Source organism: Carettochelys insculpta, chromosome 4, assembly GCF_033958435.1.
Source record: "Carettochelys insculpta isolate YL-2023 chromosome 4, ASM3395843v1, whole genome shotgun sequence".
Lineage (NCBI taxonomy): Eukaryota > Metazoa > Chordata > Testudines > Carettochelyidae > Carettochelys > Carettochelys insculpta.
Window position 1 is genome coordinate 131,936,485 of NC_134140.1, and position 26,719 is coordinate 131,963,203.

The 26,719-nt window shown below is 51.9% G+C and overlaps 1 protein-coding gene across 3 annotated transcripts in view; it reads right to left on the reverse strand.

Moving 5' to 3' along the window:
* Positions 1 to 26,719, reverse strand: part of HGSNAT (heparan-alpha-glucosaminide N-acetyltransferase) — a 47,690-nt gene that overhangs the window by 8,075 nt on the left and 12,896 nt on the right. For 2 of the 3 annotated variants that reach the window (XM_074993866.1, XM_074993865.1), the window contains exons 3-11: positions 18,117 to 18,253; positions 16,830 to 16,951; positions 11,764 to 11,833; positions 9,405 to 9,474; positions 8,604 to 8,707; positions 6,613 to 6,689; positions 5,875 to 5,905; positions 4,076 to 4,236; positions 843 to 958 (exon numbers count right to left, since the gene is read on the reverse strand). In XM_074993866.1, coding sequence (XP_074849967.1) covers positions 843 to 958; positions 4,076 to 4,236; positions 5,875 to 5,905; positions 6,613 to 6,689; positions 8,604 to 8,707; positions 9,405 to 9,474; positions 11,764 to 11,833; positions 16,830 to 16,951; positions 18,117 to 18,253 — 888 coding nt within the window. The remainder of the gene's footprint in view (positions 1 to 842; positions 959 to 4,075; positions 4,237 to 5,874; positions 5,906 to 6,612; positions 6,690 to 8,603; positions 8,708 to 9,404; positions 9,475 to 11,763; positions 11,834 to 16,829; positions 16,952 to 18,116; positions 18,254 to 26,719) is intronic. The other variant, XM_074993867.1, reaches the window with a different exon arrangement.

Sequence of the window (26,719 nt, forward strand, 5' to 3'; positions counted from 1 at the left end):
TTCGAAAGTCTGAGCGAAGTCCTTTCAGCAGAGTGAGAGCCACAGACGACAGGAAAACAATGCCCTTGTCCTTGTTGTCAATCTCCTAGCTCTGCCTAAAGGGGGTGAAATACGACACACTGGGCTGAGCACAGACACGATGGTCACTTGGCTCAGCTGGAGGAAAGTGGGGTTGAAATAAAAGCGCGGTAAGGGACCGGAAAGGCTCATGTCCCAGCTCTCCCCTCCCTGCTCACACACGGCTGTAACTCCGCGCCCCCGAGCTCAGGGCTCCCCGCTGGCCTAGCACGCTGCTACTGCAGCGCTATTGAAAAGGGTCCCTTAAGTCCACCGGCCCCCTGTGCACTTGGCCCTTTGGCTCCCCCTCTGTCGGCAGGCCTGGGGCCAGCTCTAGAAGAGGAGGTGGGATTCGGAGGACGACATGGACAGCGGGCTAAATTCAAGCTGCGTTTTTCAGTACCTTTGGCACCCCAGAGGCACTGCCAGCAGGAGAGGAGGGACTGAATTCTTAAGGACCTTTATACCCCTCTACAAGGCAATGCAGCTGGGCCTGGCCATGCGGAGCTGTTGAACTCCACCCCTCTCTGCTCAGCTCCTGAGCCGCCTCCCGCACTGCTCTGGACAGCTAAATGGAGATGAATTTTGTGCCACATGGCACCTAAAACCACCCAAGGAACTGGCAGCGGAACGGCTAGAGACGGGACAACGCTAGTGGGTGCGGCGGGAGGCTAGTAGCCGACAACAGGCTGCAGGTCCACCTGCAACAGTGCTGTGTATCCTGCCGGGGGTTACAGCCTGGCCCGCTAGCAGCAAGGACAGAGCTGGATCCCAGGGTCACTCACCAGCACGTCAGTCCCAGCCACAGCTTGAGCACACAGGAGTTCTAAGACGGCAACCACAAGGTAGGTAAATCCCAGTCTCTGAAGTACACCTGGAATGCGCAGATTGCCCCAGGACACTAGGGGAGATGTACATACGTTGTAAGAGAGATGTAAGCAGGGGCTACAATTATTAAATATAATACTCCAGGAGGAATGCTGCATCACTGCACACACGCAGAATTCCTCTGCCCCCCCCTCCCGGTTTGTTTCCCTGCAGAAAAATGACTTCTAACAGGGAAGAAAAGGGCAGATGCAAGAGCAGTCACATGCTCCTCCCTAGCAGAGCAAGCAGGTGGGTTTGGATGCCCAGAATGGCTGCAGAGACGTACATCATCATGCATGAGAAAGAGAGAGGCACTCTAATATATTTGTTGGCTAATAAAAACAAGTGATGAGTCAAACCAAGCTGCATTACCATTAGGCAGAGGGAGAGTTGGGAATTTCCTCACAAACTCCTGGCTCCCATTGTCCAGCTGCTGTATTGTAGTTTAAATAAATTACCAAGATAACTGGAACCAGGATGATTATGTAGTGTTATGTTGACAAATAAAATATGCAGAATTTTACAGAATTTGGAAATATTGTGCACAGATTTTTAATATTTTGGGGTAGAATTTACGCAGGAGCATTAGACGCATTACTTCTCAGGCAGTCACGCTACCCCTGTGAGTACAGAGCATGGTGGGAGAGTAATTTGCCTGAGTACTGCTACCGTGCCCTAGTAGGATCTCAAAGAGCTGGACAAACATTCATGGCCAAAGCCTCCCACACTGTGCAGCCTGGACCAGGCTGGGGAGCAGACTGCAGCATCTCACAGGGATGCATTCCCCGATCATTGCAGCTGCTCACCCCTGTGGATGGCCCTAAGATAATAGGGGCGTGGAGGGGGATACATTCTGGTAGCATGAGGTCAACAGAGAAGAGTCTATGAGGTTTTGGGAAAGAACCAAACCAAAGGCATGAGAGTAAGAAGGGGTTAGTTGCAGTGTCAGGAGTGGGACCAGAAGGCAGCAGAGCCATGTGGCACATGGGAGCAGGAATCAGTTGCAGGGCTTGTTATGGGGTGCCTGCCCCACACTGGCCCTGAGAGGGTTAAACCCAGCCTAGGGAGGTTGGTTGGCAGGCAGCCAAAGGAGTGGCTGTGGGGGAAGAGTGGCTGCAGACAATTAGGGTGGCAGCTGGACCAGCCAACCAGAACCCAGCTGGCCCCTACAAAAGGAAGTTGCAGAGCAGGGCAGTGTGCTGCAGGGAGCCTGAGGGAGAACACTGCTTTCCAAAAGGCCTGCCAAGAGCCCAGCTCCCCGGGAAGGGCAGGGCAGGAGCAAGCAGGGACTTGGGAAGATAGCAGGAGCTCCTGATGAGCTACCAAGACTTCCAGGCTCAAGGCCCTTGGAAAAGGGCAATGGAGCTGGAGCCAGAGGCAAGAGCAGACTGAACTGAGCTTGTGGGGAAGTGGCCCAGGGACTAGAGACAGTGACCAGGAAGGACGAAGTAGCAGGGAGCTGCTCTTTGCAAGGCCCCTGGAGCAGTGAGTGGGCCGGCCCCCCTTAGCCCCAGCAGCTGAAGCTGCAGTCCGGCTGTGGCCTGCCAAGCGCCGAGGAGCGGCTGGACTCTTGTTGGAGAAGACCCCTGGAAGGCGGGGAACTGGATGGTAAAATGGCAGGAGGGCTGTGCCACAGTGCAGGTGCTGAGGGAAGGGAGCCCTACTGGGTATGCAGGCGGAGGTGAGGATGGGAGAGCCGCTGCCACCACCAGAGGGCTCACCAGTTGGGACGGAGCTAATTCCCAAGAGGCCCTAGGGTGGTGAGAGCCCTCTGACAGGGCTGAAGGGGAAGGGGCAGTGGGTGCAGCTCAGGGACTTTGTACTCGTGGCAAGTGATGGCTCCTGGAATGTCTCCATAGCGAAGGAAAACCTGCAGCCAGCCAAGCTGACTCAAGACTGTGGGGCCGTTCCTGCCATGCTGACTTCCTACCTCCAGCTAGAGTCCAGGCGCTAGGACCCTCCAAGGTGGAAGAGTCCCAGCGCTCTGGCTCCAGTCTGAGCCAGAAGCCTACTCGGCAGCGAAACAGACCTGCCGCCTCAGCCCTGCACGTCCAAGTCAACTGGCACGGGCCAACTGCAGGCACCTAGCTGCTGAGCAGGGATGTCCTCAACCACCCGGACTCTGCCACGCCCTGGGAAGCCAGGCTGGAAATCGTACAAGAGCCTCCCTTCCATTTATAGAATAAGTGCAGCTGCTCCGAGCCAGGGAGCCCAGTGCTGTGAGCTGGCTGTGGAGAGTTTCCTCGGGGAGCGGAGACGTGTAAGGTACTTCCTCTGAGCCCTGTGCCATGGCTCTGTGGCTATTTCCTGCCTCTCCCATGAAATTCAAGCAGCACACGTTTGCACTGCACTCCATCCTTCCCACACGGCTTTTTCTACAAAAGGCTGAACCTCTCTCGGCTGGCAACCTCGGGACCTGACCAGCGCCAGATAAGAGCATTTGCCGGACCACGGGAGGTCAATATTGCCTAGCACGTTGCCAACACTTTCACTGTTTACTGGGCCCTGAGAAGACATTTACAGGTAAATTACAGCTGAATAACAGCACAGAACAAACTATGGGACTGCGGCAAACTTGGCTACACCCATGAGAAGTGGTCATCTGGCCAACTAAAATCAACTGACCTACAGATGTTGCCAGACGAGAGAGTTCTGGATGAGAGAGGTTCAACCTGCACACACGCTTTCCTTTCCTGACCCCTTGCAACTTCACAGTCCAAGTATAGCTGTTGCTGTCAGCATAGAAAGAGGAGGGTAGGATGGCCTAAAAGCAAGAACTGTGAGGTCCCAGGCTCCTGTGGACTGGACGTCTTTCGGGAAGATGTGCTTCAGTCCAACAGTTACTGGACGAATGGATGAATCTTCTTGCACGTGCTACACAGGTCAGCTAAGATGATTGAATGGTATCTTCTGGCTTTGAAATCTATGACTATAAGTAAGGGGACAGCCTTAAGGCCAACTGCTGTTAGACGTACGCAGCACCACGGAACAGCCGGCCAGTCTTGGTCTATTACAGCACTAGCATTGAGTGGTCCTTGTCGTGAACGAGGTCCATGGGGTGGGACAGATAATCATTCTATAAACAGCCCGGGAAAAACTGGCAAGCCACAAATTTCCAAAAGTACAAACATACAACACGGTCTCCACTTACGAGGTCCAAGGCAATAATTGGGATTGATGATGACGACTCCTATTAGGAATAGCAAGACACTCCTCCAGAGAGCCTTCCCCAGCACTTTCCACTTCGAACATCCCCGCCTTAGCATGGAGCTCAGGGAGAGTGACACAGAGGTGCCCATGATGAACACAAACCTAGAAAATGAGGCAGCTGTGAAATAGGTCCATGCAGGGAAAAACACATCAGCAAATGTTAACTCTCTCTAACACAACATTCTAAGTAGGCCCAGTGGAAATCGGCACACACAGCACACAAATGGACAATTTTATTACTAAGAATTCTTAAACTCTATCCGTATGTTTTTTTTTTTCTCCCATCCTACAGCGGTCAGGTGAGAGAACTAAGGAAAGTAATAGGATTTCAGGCTTCTTACAGCATTATCCAATGTTTTGCCATATCAAGCCATGTTGCCTAAAATAAAGTTGGTATTCTGACCAGCAGTGAGTCTGAGCCACAGAGTCTGGAACTGAGTTTGGGCTCTACTATGATCGTCCCCTAAATCTGAAATATAAGACTCGCTGGACTGGATCAGACCAAACGTCCACCCAGCCCACTATCCTGTCAGAGCAGCTGCTTCAGGTTGAGATGCAGAAAACCCAGCTATGGAATAATCTGTCTCCACACACAGCTGTAATCTTAATGCTTACTCATTAAAAGATACATTCATTCAAAACACTGGTTTTATCTATTTTATTTCTTGATACTCTTGTTATGCAGATCTGGTCCACCTTCGGATCTTGCTAAACTCTTGGCTTCAAAATGACATCCTGCGGCACTGAGTTGCAATCAGCCTGACTGCACAGTGAAGAAAATATGGTTTCACTCAATAAATTTAGAATTTGCTGCCATCTGAATGTCCCCAGGCTTCTGTGCTGGCAGACAAGGAGAAGAGAAACATCTGACAACTGGAGATAACATGTGATTAGCCTGTAGGGCACAGATCACATTAGTCGGACTAGCCATGCTCCAGCATAGTGAAAGACTCTCTATCTTCCAAATGGATTTAAAGTGCAGCGTAGCAGCATTCCACGGTGCTGGCTTTCTAGTCTGCCACAGGGAGACAGTCACACCTTTCAGGGAGTATCTCTCTTCAACATCTCTTTTGCCATGAAACCTAAAAAAGCCTTGACAACGGTCTGGCTATTGGTGTGCTCAGATCACAGCTCATCGTTACAGCTGTTACCAATCTGTATCTGCGGGTGCAAATCGGTATCCGCAAAACCACAGGGCTCTCCTGGGAACAGCAGCAGCAATAGGAGCAGAACATGGGATCACCACTCCCAGGAGTCAGCAGCCTCTCCGCTGTGGCTGTACCACCCTCAGCCTGCCCACTGGTACGGCAGCCAAGAGCACCAGCACACCCCTGCACAAGGGAGACAGGTGCATGGAAGGGCTGGGGACAGGGCTGCTGAGCCTGCAGAGCTGCAGCTGAAGGGCACTGACTCCTGGGAGCAGTGGTCCCATCTTCTGCTCCTCTCGCCGCTGCAGTTCCTGAGAGAATTCTGTGCAGACCAATTTATATCCGGGGGTCTAAACTGGTAACCATGCAGGGCTCTACTCATGATGCTGGCCAATACGGTCTTACTGTTCCCTTGTACTTGCCAGTCTGTCTATTCGTATCTGCTATCTCTGGCTTTAAGTGCTTGGGGGCAGAGGCTGCCTTTTTGTTTGGTGTTTGTACAGCACCTAGCACAGGAGAGCCCTGGTCCGTAAGAGGGGCTCCTAGGTGTTATGATACTATAGAAATAATAATATCTACCACAAAGACTTACCAGGGAAACACAAGATCCGCTAGCGTTAAACCTACAAAGGAAAAAACTGACAAGTTTTAATTGCCTCAAAAGACTAAATTTATGATGATCCTCATATCTAAATCTGCAGAGAAAATTCAGAATTCCTTTGATAATCCAGTAAAGCGAACTCTGAATTAACACTGTAAAATCTGAGGATAAATGATTAATCCTGTAACTATATCTGCTTCGCTTTCCTTTCAACCTGTTCGCCAAAATGGTGTCTGAATTAATGGTTGTATCACAGGGACCACTTCTGGCATGTGATTTGCACAATTTGCCATGATATTAGCATGGCACAACACGTCTGAACACAGCATTGTCAGGCGTGATCAATGAGGCAGGGCAGTTATTTAATGTTATCTGTACAGCACCTAGCACAAGGCTACCATGATGCCACTGTCACCTCTAGCTCCTACTCCCACAAGTGTCAAATAATAACACAGCCATGCGTTGTGAGTGATTGTGGTAAAGATGTACGCAAAAATGGTTATATGACAATACGAAACCTTCCCAAGACCGTCTGATACCAGAACAGTCACACGGTGCTTTGAACTATTCTTCTGTTACTTATAAGGGGCTAGATCCTTTGCTGGTATAAATGGACACAGTTCCACTCACTGCCAACAGAACTACAGTAGAGGCACTACCTGGGGAGCTGGCCCTGTCCATTCATTTCTGTGACTAAGATCTGCACGAAATGCATAAATCATACTTTACCATTCCAACTCTGATGTTTGAAGAACCAGTATTTTCCTCCTCCATAATTCACAAATACCATAATTATGAGTGACAGCCTAAAAAGACAAGCAAAACAATGAAAATACACATGCAATATTGTGGGTCAGAAACAGACACGCATGCATTTAATATTTTATCCCATTAAAACATATTTTCAAACTGCCTTTTTTAAAGAAAAGCCTAAAAACAAACAGCCAAGCTTGCTGTCGAGGGATCAATGCACAAACTTCATTCAGGGGGAAACAGATATTGATGGACAAAGGTGAGAACTTTTCAAAGTCAAGTTACTAGGCATATTCAGTGAGATTTTTTTTCATATTCCCACACAAGTCCAAAAATCTAGCTTCCAACATTGCTCTAGCCCCATTTTAAATGTTTCAGGAAATCCAAGAACTAGAATCCTGACGTTCCTCCCAATTAAATGAGGCCCCTGAGGTAATCAGATCTCTGAGCCAGCAATTCCACTGATTGTACCTAGCAATTCCATGTACTCTACCAACTTCACTTAGCAAGTCATCAGCACCCACAAACTCCTGAAAGAGGGAACCATATCATTCCTCCCATTGTAGACAGTGGATAAACGAGAACATGGAGTTAAGTGACTTGACCAAGGCCACAGAGGAAATTTGGGAGCAGGCAGGAAACAGAGAGGCTGTGTTTTTACTTGAGAGCCTCATAGAGGGAAAAGAATAACTTAGTACAATAAAAGGAAATATATGTAGAAGTCACACACTGCACATCAGAACAACAAAATGTAGGTTGGACACCAGGGAAAACTTTCTGTCATGGATCTCTGGCAACCATGGTGTCCATAGACTCCATGCCAGTTGTGAAAGGCTCATCAAACTTGACAGGACAGATATTAGTAAAGGCAGTACAAAGAATAATTCTAACAGAGAGGGAGAAGAAGAAGAAATCATAATATGTAGGACTGGTCACAGATTTTCCATCTACAGTAAACTCTTTCCTACCCAGCATTCTATTATCTAGAACTCTACATAAACCAGCATTTTAACCATATGTAAATTTTAGTTATGTTTTCCTTAAGTACAGTATCATAAAAGTAAATATAAATAAATACAGCAAATACAGTATAAGTTTACAATGTACAATACTACTCTTGTTGGTAAATAAAGTACTCTACATATATTTTTGTTTGTTTCTTAGTATCTAATCTTGTTTTTCTTTATTATACATTGTTAGGTATACCTCTCTGCTATGCAGAATATTTGAATATCCAGCAACTGCTTGGTCCCGGAGGTGCCGGCTATAAAAGAGTTTACTGTAAATGTCTTTTTGGTGAAAAACAATTTTGACAGTGTTTTTCAAGAAAAATGTCTTTCCATGGAAAATGTAAATGCTTTGTTGAAACCCTGAATGCCTGAAAACAACAACAAGAACAAAAAGAGAGTTTTCAGCCTAAACCTGAAATATTTTGATTCTGAAATGCTCCCACAGCGTCACACGGGAGTCACAGTTCTGCTGCCTCATGTTCCCTCATATCTTCCATTGACAAATTTCCCCCCAGACTATATTTCCCATGAAGCACTGGGGTTACGAGACTGCCATGCTGCATAGTGTCTCCTATCCAAGCGGGAAGACGGCGGCGCATGATGGAAGACTTAGTCTGACCAAAAAGTCCACCTTGTACAGAAGACGAAGCATCAGAACTACAACTCCCATGAGACATGGGGGCACCCTTACCAATCAAAATATTTTGTTTTATAGACAAAAATATACTGATTTTTTGGTTATTTGCTGAAAACTCAAAGTTCTCACGGGAAAAAATAATGTCCAGCTATCTCTATAAACAGATAATTTCTTCGATAGATTAAAAACCCACATCCAAGCCCATAAGATTGTATTCTCCCTGGAAGTGAAGATCTCATACTGTGACTATAATTACTTATATTCAAATCTAGACAAGTTTTACAGCAAGTGGTACAGAAGCTCCCTGGGCTGTGATTTACCCACGGAACGTGTCCAGGGAGCGCAGTCGTTGCTGGCTGACAGTCCACGCAGTAGCTGGGACGTTGCTGTGTGTGGAATCTGCTTTGGTGGGGGATCCAAGCTCCTTGGAATAGGAACACACAGAAGAGGAAAAGCTAGCAACTGCCTCAATGCCTTTCACATCCCGATCACTTGGGGAATGTGTCTCAGCTAGCTGAGGCCTAGAGATACTGGGCATTTGTATGTACCAGAATTTACGCTGTTCTTCCAATTTTTCTCTCTATTCCCCACTGAGGGATTCTTTGCATTTCCCACTGAGTGTGCAGCAACTGACAGGGCACATATATGCGAGAGGTGTAATTTGCAGCTCAGGTAGGCTTATGCACACTAGCTCTGATCAAATTAGCATGTAACAAATAGCAGTGTAGCCATGACAGTATAGGCAGTAGAACAGGCTAGTTGTCGTGAGTGTGCAACCTGGGTCTTGTGCATGGGCAGGCCAGCACGTCACAGCTGTTCTCTTTCAGCAAGCTAGCTCAATCAAAACCAGCACATAGATATCTACCAGAGCTGGGCATTAAACTCTCAGCTCCAGCATAAATGTATCTGAGAGTCATCTATGTCAACTGCACAGACATTAAATATTGAAGGAGCTCCCCACATGTGGAGACAGCTGTCTGCCTATACTTCAAGGGTTGCCCAGGAACCTGCTCATGGGAGGGATGTGGCTGGTAGTTCACTCAGTCTCAGAAAGGACTTGTTTGTGCAAACATTTTGATGGAAACACACGGACTTGCAAGCAGCAGTTTCCAGCAACTCACAGAATTAATGAGACGATCAGTGTCTTCAGGGTTCAGTTTCTTGTAAAACCAGTTCCTGATTGGATCAATGCTGTGAGCCAATAACAGTAAAAAAAAATCGTAACTCTTAGTGCTCACTCAGAACAAACACATCCTATCAAATCACATGGAAGCAGCATAAACCAATCTGAGAACATCTACTTCTGCTTTAAAAAGAGACTTTCATTGGGCAAAATCATACACCCTGCCTCCCACACACATCCCACATCAGTACTTTGTTATTAATCTTGCAAAGTCAAACACCCAGAAATTAGAGCATGCCAGAATTAAGATTGTTCACACAACAATTCACCCCTATTGTGTGTATACTCTGGTACAATCAGCACATGCTCAGATTTCTTCCCCTTTTTGTTTACACGCAGGACCACCTCATTCAGTGCACAGGATGGATAGTCCTGTAAATCCTTTTCCCAACGTTTGTAGTTAACAATGTCTTTAAATCCCATTAACTTGCCGGGGTCTTAACCAGGGGCTGAACTGCTCTTCTGAACAGGGAATGTGTTCCTGATTAAGGCCCTACACACCCCAGAATACAGGAAGCACATGAGACTCTTCCCTGTATTAAACTTTGCAAACCTGTGGTTTAACTGGAGTATCTCAACATCTGGAAAATGGTAACTGATGATTAACAGTAACTGTGATGACTAACAAGAAGTCTTGTGGCACCTTATAGACTAACAGATCTTTTGGAGCATAAGCTTTTGTGGGAAAAGACCCACTTCATCAGATGCATGAGTGGGGGGGAGTGGTTTCAGAGGGGTATTTAAAGAGTGGGGTCCCAGTAAGTGGGAGAGGAGGCCCGAGCTGACAAGGTCTATTCAGCAAGGTGGAAATGGCCCAGTATCAACAGTACTTATCAAAAGAGGAAAAAACAAGTCAGATCAGACAGGGATGTGAGCCTTTGTCAGAGTCTAATGGGACAAAGGCTCACATCCCCCTGTCTGATCTGACTTGTTTTTTCCTCTTTTGATAAGTACTGTTGATACTGGGCCATTTCCACCCTACTGAATAGACCTTGTCAGCTCTGGCCCTCCCTCTTACTGGGACCCCACTCTTTGAATACCCCTCTGAAACCACCCCGCCACTCATGCATCTGATGAAGTGGGTCTTTGCCCACGAAAGCTGATGCTCCAAAATATGTGTTAGTCTATAAGGTGCCACAAGACTTCTTGTTCTTGAAGCTACAAACTAACACGGCTACCTCTCTGATACTTGTGATGACTAAATGAAGTTGGTCTGAACTGTGGCATGGGCTGCCTGATGCAGAACACAGCAGCAGAGCTTCCCCTGGGATGACACAAGGATTTAAGCAAATGTTTCAGTTTGTTCCTAACCCAGGCCCGCATTCTCGTATTCCTTTCTCATCTCAGATCCTGTGCTACAGTCTGACAGAGCAGCTAAAACACAGCAAACGAGGGTTGCTTGACAGGATGTACAACTCCATTTATAATTCAGGCATTACAAACCCAACAAGGGTACAGGAGTGATGTTAGTGCTGGTGAAATCTACAGAATGACAGCCTGGTAGAAGGTATCCCTAGGGAAAAACAGCACAGGCAGCCATGAGTGTCTCCTCACCCAGCTGTATGCACAGGACCCAACACTCAGCTGCAGAGACTTCTACAGTAGAGGCATTAATTAATCTGCTATAGTTGGCTCTTCAGTCAGACCAAGAACAGAAGGCTCAATCAGCCACCAACTCTAATGCAAACACCCAGCACTGGATGGAGGCTACATATGCAATGTTGAGGTAGCCACATTGCACCCAGGGTACTAAAGTCAAGATGGGGGAGTGCAGAAGAAGAGCTCTGTGTAAGCTCAAATACTTGTCTCTTTCACCAACACCAGCTGGCCCAGTAAAAGAGGCTACCTCACCCGCCTTGTCCCTCTAGCACCAACAGCAGTGAGACTTTCAGATGCTACCAGTCTGGGCCAGAAAAAGTGAAAGGTTCCATCTCCAATTGCCAATATGAGCACCACCCAGACTGTGATCAGCTCCATCATTTCACAATAGCACTATTCAATTCAGTCAGCAGTTAATTTGTTGAATACATTTCTTATCCTTAACTTAAGAGCTTGTCCCTTAGCCAACAAACGGCACAGGACAGTCAGCAGGTGCAAATCAGCCTCATTCCAATAAACAGAAAACTCCAGCCAATGAGCTGTAAGACAGCCCAGCTGAGGACTTGCCCTCACCAGACAGCCGGATCTATTGTTGTGTTTGTACAGTGCCTGGTACAATGGGCTGTGGTTCACATCTACAACAAAAACCCCAAAAGGTTCTCTAATACATCCAGGAACGTATTACAATGTCCACTTACATCGCAAAGATGCGTCCCAGTGCCAGGACACCAAGGAGCCCCATATAAATGAGGAATGCATACAGGATAGCTGCAGGAAAAAGAGACATCTTGATAGGTGATGTAACAAAAATAATGGGCATTCCAGGCCTAATACATTAATGTCTCATACCAGTGTACAACTGGAGTAACCCAGCAATAAGTTGGGCCTACAGCTCACGACAGGAACCTCACTGAGTGTAACCCAAAGAACTGACGAGCGGTTAGGGTGCTAGAATGGGACTTGGAAACTCTCATTCAATTATCTGATCTGCCATAGACTTCCTGTGTGAAACTAGGCAAGTCACTTAGCTTCCCTGTACCTCAGCTCCCCACCTGTAAAATGGGTATAATACTTCCCACCCTCCATGTTTTACACATTGAAGACTGTGATACACTTTGAGCTTTAGTGATTAAAATGTTAGGTGAGAACACAAGCCCCTGCAAAAAGACAAAGAGGGCTGCAGGTGTAATCCAGTGACAGCACATTCTAGTGTAAAAGTTACCAAGGCAAAACACCTTATAGTGGTAAGAATGGTTGGGAGAGGACTGATTTAGAAAGGAAGAAGTGTTTGGATTTAAAAACAGTCTGAATGCAAAGAGTAAAAGAGGCAGAGGAGTTAAAGAAGGTAACACTGAGTTTGCAAGCAAGGTGAATGTCTGTTACAAAAATAGTTTGGTCAAAACTATTTCACCAAAAAAAATGCAGATTCAGAGGGACTGAAATATTTCACAAATTCAAGACAAATCTGTCAAACTGTCTGGAAAAAAATCTAAAAAAAATCCAAAGCAATAAAACATTTCACTTTGACATTTTTGGAGCATTTAAATTTTTTGATCTGAAATGATTTTTCCTATCAAAACTTCCTTCAATTTTATTAAAAATAAAAAAATTATAAAGTTGAGAAACAAAACCTTCTCTTCAATCTGAAATTAACAGCTTCACCCTTAACTTTTGAGATACCCAGGGAAGCTTAAAAAATCACTGCTTCACACAAATGTAGTCTCCTAAGGGCTAAAAGACTTGGAAATGTGAAAGAATTATTTACTACAGGCTGAACCTGTCTTGTCCGAAATCTTTGGGACCTCACCACTGTCAGACAAGAGAATACGCCAGACCGCAGGGTCAATATTGTCCAGCACATTAGCAGCACATTGTCCAGTTTTATTGCTTACTGCCTCTTAGAAAACATATAGGGGTAAATTACAGCTTCATAGCACAGAATGCGGAGAGCCAGGACTGGTGGCTGTAAACAAACTTTAAGGGACCACGGGAAACTTGGCTACACCAATGGTAAGTGGTCGCCCGGTTAACTAAACTCAAGCTGATTAAGGATGTTGCTGGACAAGAGAGTTCTAGATTAGAGAGGCTCAACCTGTGCAAAGAGCCAGAATGGAAAAGTGTGTTGGTTAAAGACTGAAGTAGCTATGGGAGGGACATACAGAGAAAAGAGACAGCAGACATTAACATTAAACAAAATAAGTGACTAGACAAGCTTAAACAAACCAACCCAAAGCTTTGGGGCAGAAGCAGGGCACATGGAGTGCAGAGGAGCAAGCTAGGGCAGGGGTGGGGTGTTTGTTTTGGAAGGAGGGGAAGCCGGCGCTAAGTCTTTGAACAGAATGCAGACCCATACCTTGTGACTTTTTTGCTCTCGTGTGCCCCTCCTGTCTGTCTGGGCTGTAAGCTCTTCGGAGCGGGGCCTGGATTGTGCTATGTGTTCGTACATTATCTCACAATGGGGCCCGATCCTGGTCAAGGCCTCTGAGTGCTGACGTAAGCTATATAAACACATAGTACGATACAGAAGGATAAGAGCACCAGGCCAAAGACAGAAGCCCCAGGGACAATCAGTAGGGTGCACTAACCCCTTTAGGTGTGAGGGAAGCCACAGACATACCTGTGTGACAGATCAGTGTCAGAGAGCAAGAGAAAGGAGTGTCAGAGTCCAGCTGCACCTTAAAGATGAACTCATTTATTAGCACATAAGCTTCCATGAGTTGCAGCTCACTTTGCCAGGCGCAGGAAGTGAAAAACCAGCTGGCCGGGAGCTGTACATACATACGGAGATGGGAGTGGTACAACAGTGTGCATGAGGTTAATGCAGTCAGAGTGGATGTGGCCCACTTCCAAGAGTGGTAAGAAGGTGAGAAAATAGATTGACAGATCCAGCCGGCTACCCAGAAGTCACCCGTTACTGGCCAGGTCCAATAAAGAAAGCAATGGAACACCACTGGTCATCATCTACATCCCCCAACTAAGGGTTCTCCAACACATCACCAAAGATCTACAACCCACCCCAGATGACGATCCCTCGCTCTCACAGACCTTGGGAGGCAGTCCAGTCCTCGCTTGCAGACAGCCCCCCCCCCCAGCCTGAAACCAATACTCACCACCAACTGCCCATCCCACAACAGAAACACTAACCCAGGAACCAATCTCTACAACAAACTCTGTCTTCCAACTCTGTCCACACATCCATCCTAGTGACACCATCATGGGCTCTAACCACATCAGCTGTATCATGAAAGGCTTCTTCACCTGCACATCTACTGATGTGACAGATGCTGTCATGAACTAACAATACCACTCTGCCATTGGACAAACTGGATGGGCTCTGTTAAATACATGGATACAAATCAGACATCAGGAATGGTAACATACACAACCAGATAGGAGAGTGCTATATCCTCTCTGGGCACACAGTTATAGATCTGAAAGTTGCCATTCCTGAGCAAAAAACTTCACATACAGACTGCAATGTGAAACCTCTAAGCTGCAATTTGTATGCAAATTGAACAGTATCAGAATGGGCCTGAATCGCGACTGGGAATGGTGAGATCATTACAATAAGTAATTTTCCACTGTAGGTATTCTCGCCTTCTTATCACTGTTGGATAAGATAGATGGGAGATAGCTCCCATCTCTGTAAATACGTATACGTCCCTGACATTCGATTCTCTCACTTCATGCACCTGACAAAGTGAGCTGCAACTTATGAAACATTATGCCCTAATAAATGGGTCAGTCTTTAAGGTGCTACTTGTTTTTGCTGAAACAGACGAGCACAGCTACCTCTCTGCAACTGAATATCAGAGTGACATTCTAGAAGAAAACATTGCCAGCTCTACTTGTAGGGCCCAAGACAAATGCTCCAGCTGCAGTGTGAGCTACAAGCTTCCTCCCACTCTGTGGTGAGGAAGAGGCCTGGGTGGGAGCAGTTTCCAGCTGGCCTCCAAATAAGATCCAGAGAAGCAGCCTTGCTGACAAATATAGTTCCCTGTCAGCCATGCTGTGGTAAGGCATCGGAGGATTTACACACTCCATCTTCTGTCCCTTCCCCACATGAGGAGAGACCTGTAAGGCAGCAGGCTGTAATGCTGGGTCTCCCTGAACTTAGCTGTCACTGCTCTTTATGGATGCTCTTGAGCTAGACATCACTGAGAAGGGTCTGAGGCACTTTAAAACAACCCAGCAACTAGACTTTTTTGGTGGTCTTACACAACTGACTGGAGCATTTTGATATGTAGTTGAAACATGGAGACATACATGTCTCATAAAGCTGGAAGGGATCTCACAGCAGAACCTATCCCTGACTTTTTTTTTTTAATCTAACCCACCCCAGAACCTTGAAAGCCCCCTCAAGGATTGAGCTCACAATCCCTGATTTACAAGGCCAATGCTCTAACCACTGAGCTATCCCTCTCCACCTGTGGCCTTCCCTGGACACCAAGGGAGGGTAAAAACTGACAGGACAGTGAACAATGCAGGAAGGAGAGCAGCCAAGCATGGCATCAGGAAACCTGAGCGAGAACTGGGACAAAGTGCATGGCAGAGAAGTGAAGAAGGAGCCTGTTGGTGTCAGACAGGAATGAGTTCATCGGTGACTTTCATGAGAACAGGTAAGATTGGGAGGAGGAGCCCAAGGAGAGGCAGAGATCATGAATACTTAAGAGGTTAAGAAGGCAGCAGTGAGGCTAGGGAGGTAAAGAAGTGGTTAGCGAGGTGTAAGTATTTGGAGGAAAAAGGTAGGAAAGATCACCTAACAATATAGGAGAAAGGACGAAGGAGCTGAGTGTGGGAAAGTGGTGGCATTGCAGGATTGGCAGAGGAAAGGGAAATTCACAGATATGGCATAACAATTTTTATAGATGAACATAGCAGAATCAGAGGCCGAGAGAGAGGCCGGGACAGGAAGAGGAGTGGATGTGAAGAGAGTCAAAGCTGTAGAAGAGACAATGAAGGATGCAAGCGAGGGCCTCACCAGACAGGAGAAATAAAGCTGTGCATTAAGAAAAATGGCAGAGTTGAAAGGACAAAACTGTAGTGGAAGCAATTACTTTGGTTGCTGTATTTAATCCAGAGATGTGTTATGTTGGGGTTTGGGGTGGGGATCCTACCACCTTGAAGCTGTTGGGTTTGAGGCTAAACAAGGGAACAATAACATGGCCTTTAGTAATGGCAAAAATGATGGAAAATCAGTTCCCAAAGACTGGACTGAGTGGTAGCCTGGGCCATGTAGTCCAGGGGCCTTCCCAGGTGTCTCTTGACAAAGCAGGAGACTGATCTGATTGCAGCTGTGCGTGTGTGTGTTACAAGTACAGAAAACCACAAACTGTCCTGGAGAAGGCCACAAGGAAGTCTAGACAGAGGCAGAGATGAGTTTGTAGCAGGACCCTGAAAGAAAAGCTAAGAGAGTGCATATGGGAACAGCGCTGGCCAGGAGAGGACTGGAACTCTAAGCAAATAAACAGAGTCATGCTGTTTGATGCCTACTGTGGTCAGAGGAACAGGACTTCTACCTTCTTTCTAAACAAACAGGATCACATCAAAGAAATACCCGACTCTGTCATCAACTCCCCCTCCTCACGAGAGCAATCTGCAAGACCCCTGAAGACTGGCTAACGGTGGCGTGAGAACAGGAGCACAAGGACAGCATCCAGGGATGTGCTAAGAAGGGAGGTAAAGAGAATTTTAAGGGGCGTATTTCCTGAAAGACAAAAAGCTTGAGTTACACATGGAAAGGGGAAAATAAAGGGTTACGTACGGAGATGGCTGTTGACGGGCTTTTCATTGACGATTATGTCACAGGAAATCCTTTTGGTGCTGCCACCAAAGTTCTTCACCACAAGAGAATAGTTTCCAAACTCTCCAAAATGATAATGGATCCTGCAAAGAATTAAGGTAGAAGGAAAGGGAACCTTTGCTGGGACTTGCTGTGCCATGGCTGCTGTCTGCAGGTACAGGGGGAGGCACCACTGGGCGACAGGCCAGGCCAGCTGGAAGATGTGCTGAAGGAAGGAACGGCTACAAAACCAGAGCTCTGGGAAGGAGGGTAAGGGTACGCTGGGAAGCACACAGCCTGTACTCCTTCTGGCTGTGGGGCTGCAGTGACCACCTCTCCCTGTGCACACAAAAGGAGACAGGGCTGCAAAGGGCCCCAGCCTGTGACCAGACTGTTTCTTTTCCCCCCTTGGTGAGGCCTTCATTGCCAGTTACTGCAGTTTGGCTCTGGCTGCCTGATTTGGCGCTTTCAGTCTGTTGTTCATTCAGCCGTCTCTTCGACTGGCCCCTCAGCAGCTCCAAAAGCCACTTCTGTCTGGGTTGGTTTCGCTTCCCTTGCTCAGGCCTCCCTTTCCGGGGGCGGGGGCGGGGGGGTGCGGCAAAAGGGGCAGTTGCCCCTGGGTCCCTTTGGAAGGCCACAGAGTGCTGTGCCACCGCTTCGCTGGCAGTGGGGGAGCCCTCAGGGTTGACCACCCCAAGTCCCACCCCTTCCAACCGTGGCCCCACCCCTTCCGGACATGGGGAGCTGGGCCCCCCACCTGTCTCGGCCCCAGGCTGGCAGCATCTGTCAGCGTTGCTGCCCCTCGTGTACTGTTTGATCACACCCGTCCATCAGCCTTACTAACCCCACTGTACATGACTTCTTAAACTACTGATGGTGTAGCAGGAACTGTGACTTCATAGACTTTTGTTTTAATTTTGTTGTTGGGTTTAGCACGCTGGTGCCTGGTGGCTTAGGTAGCCTGTGACATCCAAAAGCTCTGATTATATGACCCGGCTGTGCTTTCTGGCCTCAAACCCTGACTCTCTATGCATTTATACAGCACTACGAGTTGCAATTAGTGACCGAAGGAGCTAGGCACGATCATCATAAATTACAGGTTTGTGCTGTTAGTACTATGATTAAACTGCAGGTCTAACTTCTCAAATTCCCAGTAATAACTGCAGTGGAGAGGACACAGACTTCAGGGATAGTGGCTGGCAAGTGCCAGGAAACAGAAGTATTGGTGGGTTATTTCAACACACATGATCTTCAGATAAGTTTACAAACCTGGTAAGCTCTCTACCTGCCGACGTGCCATTAAGCTGGAGGGTGACTGGATGTTGAGAATCCACAGCAACTGCTACTATGTTGGGCTTTCCTGTTGTGTTGCTCATTGGGACAGATACCAGATCCTGATACAAGCACTAGAAAATGAGTACACATGAAGGATGGGAAAAATTAAAAGAACTACTTCATTTTAATAGCTACAGAAAAAAAATAACTAAATTCACAGAGGAATATGAAGGAAGCCTGGTTTAACCAATGGCAAGCAGGCGACATTTCTGTGAGCTGCAGATGGAGGAAGAATTATTGACCAACATTTTCAAGAGCAGGAGCCTAAAATTAAGCACGCAGGGTAGAATCTTCAAAAGGGCCATTTTAACAAAACTATAATCCAAGCAAATAAATACAAATTACAGTACAGGAATATATTAACATACTGGAAAATTAATCATCTCTCTCCTTGGTCTTCTCTTTCCCAGATAAAATAAACTCAGTTTTTTCAGACTCCCCCCCATGCAGGCCACGTGTTTTGTTGCTCTTCTCTGGACTTTTTCTAACTTCAAGCACACAAAAGTTACAAGGAGGGATAAAAATGTTCTTTTTCATCTCTAAGGATAGGACAAGAAGCAATGGCTTAACTTTCAGCAAGGACAATTTAGGATGGACATTAGCAAAAACTTCCTTTCAGGATGACTAAGCACTGGAATAAATTGCCTAGGGAGGTCTGGAATCTCCATCACTGGAGATTTTTAAGAGCAAGTTACACCTGTCAGGGATGGTCCAGATAATACTTAGTACTGCCATGAGTGCAGGGGACTGGATTAGATGACTTCTCGAGGTCCCTTCCAGTCCTATGATTCTTTCAAAACACCAGTATTCCTACAAGTATCAGAGAGGTAGCCGTGTTAGTCTGTATCTTCGAGAACAACAAGAAGTCCTGGCGCACCTTATAGACTAACAGATATGTTGGAGCATAAGCTCATGCATCTGTTGAAGCGGGTCTTTGCCCACGAAAGCTTATGCTCCAACATATCTGTTGGTCTATAAGGTGCCCCAGGACGACTTGTTGTCAGTCCCTTAGTGCGGGGGCGAGAAAGCTTGTCAATTCGGGCCCTGCTCTTCATCCCTGAAATTAACAAGCCACCCCCTTAACCCCCCTCAACCCGTCTAATGCCCCAGAAGCGAGCAGCAGTCTCCTGGAAGCGACACACCATGCTCCCACGGTGACAGCGTCGGGGGAAGCCGGGGGGAACTAGCGGAGACTGCAGGGGAGGCAGTAAAGGTCACTGGGGGGAAGCCGATCATGCTGCGTCCCCCCCTTACAAAATGTCACACCTTCCCCACTCCTCCAACCCCTCCCGAGAGTGTATCCACCATTTTGCACACCCCTGCTGTACGCTGTGTGTTTTTGTGGCTGCTCAGGGGAGATTCAAATGCTGACGAGCTGATTGGCAGAGTGTCCACAGCTAGATTTGAGTTTGTGCATGCGGTGCACATTCGCACATGCAAGAAAAAACATGTATTCCACACACGGATGGAAAAAAATTGTGCACACAGATGGAAAAGACTAGAGGGAATATTGCTCACAACCAATGATTAATCTGTGCCAAGGCTTGTCAGGACTGAGCCTCGGCACCTCTAGTCGTGGCATCTCAGAGCCTTGGCACTCTGGACTTGCTGCACCAGTTATGAAGATAAAACAATTGCTTTACCCTTGCGCCTCTTGCAGTACTAATTCAACACTGCTAACACCTACACCAGACAAACCTTTAGGTAATCTGGTAAATACTCCTGTGTAAATACTCTACTGATAAACCAACCACCGTAATTCAGGCTTAAATTAAATTCAGAGTCTCTGCACAGGATTTTGCCTGAGTTTAAAACAGGGGTGGGGAACCCCAGCCTGCAATCGGAATCGAGACCATCGCTTGTCTGGCTCTGGACCCCAAGGGTCCCCTCCACGGTATCCAGCCTGCAGCGGGGTTGGGGGTGCAGAGCTCCGAGCCTCATGGGCCGGATCTGGCAAGCTAGGACGGGACCAAGACTGCCAGGCGAGCAGAGGGGCAGGAAGTGGCCCTGCACAGCACTGGGAAGGTGGGGGTGGAGCAGCAGCAGCCTCAGCAGCACTGCCCAGAGGCTTCATCCCATTGCTGGAATTCGGGCCAGCCAGAGCAGTGGAGGGCAGAGCCTCGGAGTGAAGGAAAGGGGCACAGAGCCATGTGTGGCTGGGGGAGGCAAGTATGCTGCACCCCAGTCACACAGACCCCACACCCTCATCCACCCCTTCGTCCCCTCCCATGCAGAACCTCCCTCCCCCCTACTCCCCTCGCAACCCCCCTTCCAGACTCTGCACCCCAAACCCTCCTGCATCCCCTCCTGCCCAGACCCACCCCGCACCCCTCTCCTATACCCCTCCTCCTGCAGCCGACTCCCCTACCCAGCTCCCTCCCAGACCCCACACCTGCAGCCTGCTCCTGCACCCCACCCTGCCCAAGAACACCCACCCAAGCCTGCTCCTGCACCCCACTCTGCCCGAGAACACCCACCCCAGCCTGCTCCTGCTCCCCACTCTGCCCAAGAACACCCACCCCCAGCCTGCTCCTGCTCCCCACTCTGCCCAAGAACACCCACCCCCAGCCTGCTCCTGCTCCCCACTCTGCCCAAGAACACCCACCCCCAGCCTGCTCCTGCACCCCACTCTGCCCGAGAACACCCACCCCAGCCTGCTCCTGCTCCCCACTCTGCCCAAGAACACCCACCTCCAGCCTGCTCCTGCACCCCACTCTGCCCAAGAACACCCACCCCCAGCCTGCTCCTGCACCCCACTCTGCCCAAGAACACCCACCCACAGCCTGCTCCTGCACCCCACTCTGCCCAAGAACACCCACCCCCAGCCTGCTCCTGCACCCCACTCTGCCCAAGAACCCCACCTCCAGCCTGCTCCTGCACCCCACCCTGCCCAAGAACACCCACCCAAGCCTGCTCCTGCACCCCACTCTGCCCAAGAACACCCACCCCCAGCCTTCTCCTGTACCCCACTCTGCCCAAGAACCCCACCTCCAGCCTGCTCCTGCACCCCACTCTGCCCAAGAACACCCACCCAAGCCTGCTCCTGCACCCCACTCTGCCCAAGAACACCCACCTCCAGCCTGCTCCTGTACCCCACTCTGCCCAAGAACCCCACCTCCAGCCTGCTCCTGCACCCCACTCTGCCCAAGAACACCCACCCAAGCCTGCTCCTGCACCCCACTCTGCCCAAGAACACCCACCTCCAGCCTGCTCCTGCACCCCACTCTGCCCAAGAACACCCACCCAAGCCTGCTCCTGCACCCCACCCTGCCCAAGAACACCCACCTCCAGCCTGCTCCTGCACCCCACCCTGCCCAAGAACACCCACCCAAGCCTGCTCCTGCACCCCACTCTGCCCAAGAACACCCACCTCCAGCCTGCTCCTGCACCCCACCCTGCCCAAAAACACCCACCCCCAGCCTGCTCCTGCACCCCACTCTGCCCAAGAACACCCACCTCCAGCCTGCTCCTGCACCCCACCCTGCCCAAGAACACCCACCCAAGCCTGCTCCTGCACCCCACTCTGCCCAAGAACACCCACCTCCAGCCTGCTCCTGCTCCCCACTCTGCCCGAGAACACCCACCCCCAGCCTGCTCCTGTATCCCACTCTGCCCAAGAACACCCACCTCCAGCCTGCTCCTGCACCCCACTCTGCCCGAGAACACCCACCTCCAGCCTGCTCCTGCACCCCACTCTGCCCGAGAACCCCACCTCCAGCCTGCTCCTGCACCCCACTCTGCCCAAGAACAACCACCTCGTCTGCTCCTGCACCCCACTCTGCCCAAGAACACCCACCCCCAGCCTGCTCCTGCACCCCACTCTGCCCGAGAACACCCACCCCCAGCCTGCTCCTGCTCCCCACTCTGCCCGAGAACACCCACCCCCAGCCTGCTCCTGCACCCCACCCTGCCCAAGAACACCCACCTCCAGCCTGCTCCTGCACCCCACTCTGCCCAAGAACACCCACCCCAGCCTCCTCCTGCACCCCACTCTGCCCAAGAACACCCACCTCCAGCCTGCTCCTGCACCCCACTCTGCCCAAGAACACCCACCTCCAGTCTGCTCCTGCACCCCACCCTGCCCGAGAACACCCACCCCCAGCCTGCTCCTGCACCCCACTCTGCCCGAGAACACCCACCCCCAGCCTGCTCCTGCACCCCACCCTGCCCAAGAACACCCACCTCCAGCCTGCTCCTGCACCCCACTCTGCCCAAGAACACCCACCCCAGCCTCCTCCTGCACCCCACTCTGCCCAAGAACACCCACCTCCAGCCTGCTCCTGCACCCCACTCTGCCCAAGAACACCCACCCCCAGCCTTCTCCTGCACCCCACTCTGCCCAAGAACACCCACCCACAGCCTGCTCCTGCACCCCACTCTGCCCAAGAACACCCACCTCCAGCCTGCTCCTGCACCCCACTCTGCCCAAGAACACCCACCTCCAGCCTGCTCCTGCACCCCACTCTGCCCAGGAACACCCACCTCCAGCCTGCTCCTGCACCCCACTCTGCCCGAGAACACCCACCCCAGCCTGCTCCTGCACCCCACTCTGCCCAAGAACACCCACCCCAGCCTGCTCCTGCACCCCACCCTGCCCAAGAACACCCACCTCCAGCCTGCTCCTGCACCCCACTCTGCCCAAGAACACCCACCCCAGCCTCCTCCTGCACCCCACTCTGCCCGAGAACACCCACCTCCAGCCTGCTCCTGCACCCCACTCTGCCCGAGAACACCCACCTCCAGTCTGCTCCTGCACCCCACCCTGCCCGAGAACACCCACCCCCAGCCTGCTCCTGCACCCCACTCTGCCCGAGAACACCCACCCCCAGCCTGCTCCTGCACCCCACCCTGCCCAAGAACACCCACCTCCAGCCTGCTCCTGCACCCCACTCTGCCCAAGAACACCCACCCCAGCCTCCTCCTGCACCCCACTCTGCCCAAGAACACCCACCCCCAGCCTTCTCCTGCACCCCACTCTGCCCAAGAACACCCACCCACAGCCTGCTCCTGCACCCCACTCTGCCCAAGAACACCCACCTCCAGCCTGCTCCTGCACCCCACCCTGCCCAAGAACACCCACCTCCAGCCTGCTCCTGCACCCCACTCTGCCCAAGAACACCCACCCCCAGCCTCCTCCTGCACCCCACTCTGCCCAAGAACACCCACCCCCAGCCTGCTCCTGCTCCCCACTCTGCCCAAGAACACCCACCCACAGCCTGCTCCTGCACCCCACTCTGCCCAAGAACACCCACCCACAGCCTGCTCCTGCACCCCACTCTGCCCAAGAACACCCACCCCCAGCCTGCTCCTGCACCCCACTCTGCCCAAGAACACCCACCCCCAGCCTGCTCCTGCACCCCACCCTGCCCAAGAACACCCACCCCCAGCCTGCTCCTGCTCCCCACTCTGCCCAAGAACACCCACCCCCAGCCTGCTCCTGTACCCCACTCTGCCCAAGAACACCCACCCCCAGCCTGCTCCTGCTCCCCACTCTGCCCAAGAACACCCGCCCCCAGCCTGCTCCTGCTCCCCACTCTGCCCAAGAACACCCACCCCCAGCCTCCTCCTGCACCCCACTCTGCCCAAGAACACCCACCCCCAGCCTGCTCCTGCACCCCACTCTGCCCAAGAACACCCACCCCCAGCCTGCTCCTGTACCCCACTCTGCCCAAGAACACCCACCCCCAGCCTGCTCCTGCTCCCCACTCTGCCCAAGAACACCCGCCCCCAGCCTGCTCCTGCTCCCCACTCTGCCCAAGAACACCCGCCCCAGCCTGCTCCTGTACCCCACTCTGCCCAAGAACCCCACCTCCAGCCTGCTCCTGCTCCCCACTCTGCCCAAGAACACCCACCCACAGCCTGCTCCTGCTCCCCACTCTGCCCAAGAACACCCACCCCCAGCCTGCTCCTGCTCCCCACTCTGCCCAAGAACCCCACCTCCAGCCTGCTCCTGCTCCCCACTCTGCCCAAGAACACCCACCTCCAGCCTGCTCCTGCACCCCACTCTGCCCAAGAACACCCACCTCCAGCCTGCTCCTGCTCCCCACTCTGCCCAAGAACACCCACCCCCAGCCTGCTCCTGCTCCCCACTCTGCCCAAGAACACCCACCCCCAGCCTGCTCCTGCTCCCCACTCTGCCCAAGAACACCCACCCCCAGCCTGCTCCTGCTCCCCACTCTGCCCAAGAACACCCACCCCCAGCCTGCTCCTGCTCCCCACTCTGCCCAAGAACCCCACCTCCAGCCTGCTCCTGCACCCCACTCTGCCCAAGAACACCCACCCCCAGCCTGCTCCTGCTCCCCACTCTGCCCAAGAACCCCACCTCCAGCCTGCTCCTGCTCCCCACCCTGCCCAAGAACACCCACCTCCAGCCTGCTCCTGCACCCCACTCTGCCCAAGAACCCCACCTCCAGCCTGCTCCTGCTCCCCACTCTGCCCAAGAACACCCACCCCCAGCCTGCTCCTGCTCCCCACTCTGCCCGAGAACACCCACCTCCAGCCTGCTCCTGCACCCCACCCTGCCCAAGAACCCCACCTCCAGCCTGCTCCTGCTCCCCACTCTGCCCGAGAACACCCACCGCCAGCCTCCTCCTGCTCCCCACTCTGCCCAAGAACCCCACCTCCAGCCTGCTCCTGCACCCCACTCTGCCCAAGAACCCCACCTCCAGCCTGCTCCTGCACCCCACTCTGCCCAAGAACCCCACCTCCAGCCTGCTCCTGCTCCCCACTCTGCCCAAGAACACCCACCCCAGCCTGCTCCTGCACCCCACTCTGCCCAAGAACCCCACCTCCAGCCTGCTCCTGCACCCCACTCTGCCCAAGAACACCCACCCCAGCCTGCTCCTGCACCCCACTCTGCCCAAGAACCCCACCTCCAGCCTGCTCCTGCTCCCCACTCTGCCCAAGAACACCCACCCACAGCCTGCTCCTGCACCCCACTCTGCCCAAGAACACCCACCCCCAGCCTGCTCCTGCACCCCACTCTGCCCAAGAACACCCACCTCCAGCCTGCTCCTGCTCCCCACTCTGCCCAAGAACACCCACCCCCAGCCTGCTCCTGCTCCCCACTCTGCCCAAGAACACCCACCCCCAGCCTGCTCCTGCTCCCCACTCTGCCCAAGAACACCCACCCCCAGCCTGCTCCTGCACCCCACTCTGCCCAAGAACACCCACCTCCAGCCTGCTCCTGCACCCCACTCTGCCCAAGAACACCCACCTCCAGCCTGCTCCTGCACCCCACCCTGCCCAAGAACACCCACCCCCAGCCTGCTCCTGCACCCCACCCTGCCCAAGAACACCCACCCACAGCCTGCTCCTGCTCCCCACTCTGCCCAAGAACACCCACCCCCAGCCTGCTCCTGCACCCCACCCTGCCCAAGAACACCCACCCCCAGCCTGCTCCTGCTCCCCACTCTGCCCAAGAACACCCACCCCCAGCCTGCTCCTGCACCCCACTCTGCCCAAGAACACCCACCTCCAGCCTGCTCCTACACCCCACTCTGCCCAAGAACACCCACCTCCAGCCTGCTCCTGCACCCCACCCTGCCCAAGAACACCCACCCCCAGCCTGCTCCTGCACCCCACCCTGCCCAAGAACACCCACCCCCAGCCTCCTCCTGCACCCCACCCTGCCCAAGAACACCCACCTCCAGCCTGCTCCTGCACCCCTCTGCCCAAGAACACCCACCTCCAGCCTGCTCCTGCACCCCACTCTGCCCAAGAACACCCACCCCCAGCCTCCTCCTGCACCCCACCCTGCCCAAGAACACCCACCTCCAGCCTCCTCCTGCACCCCACCCTGCCCAAGAACACCCACCTCCAGCCTCCTCCTGCTCCCCACTCTGCCCAAGAACACCCACCCCCAGCCTGCTCCTGCTCCCCACTCTGCCCAAGAACACCCACCCCCAGCCTGCTCCTGCTCCCCACCCTGCCCAAGAACACCCACCCCAGCCTGCTCCTGCACCCCACTCTGCCCAAGAACCCCACCTCCAGCCTGCTCCTGCTCCCCACTCTGCCCAAGAACCCCACCCCCAGCCTGCTCCTGCACCCCACTCTGCCCAAGAACCCCACCTCCAGCCTGCTCCTGCTCCCCACTCTGCCCAAGAACACCCACCTCCAGCCTGCTCCTGCACCCCACTCTGCCCAAGAACACCCACCCCCAGCCTGCTCCTGCTCCCCACTCTGCCCAAGAACACCCACCTCCAGCCTGCTCCTGCACCCCACTCTGCCCAAGAACACCCACCCCCAGCCTGCTCCTGCTCCCCACTCTGCCCAAGAACCCCACCTCCAGCCTGCTCCTGCTCCCCACTCTGCCCAAGAACACCCACCCCCAGCCTGCTCCTGCTCCCCACTCTGCCCAAGAACCCCACCTCCAGCCTGCTCCTGCTCCCCACTCTGCCCAAGAACACCCACCCCCAGCCTGCTCCTGCTCCCCACTCTGCCCAAGAACACCCACCCCAGCCTGCTCCTGCACCCCACTCTGCCCAAGAACACCCACCTCCAGCCTGCTCCTGCTCCCCACTCTGCCCAAGAACCCC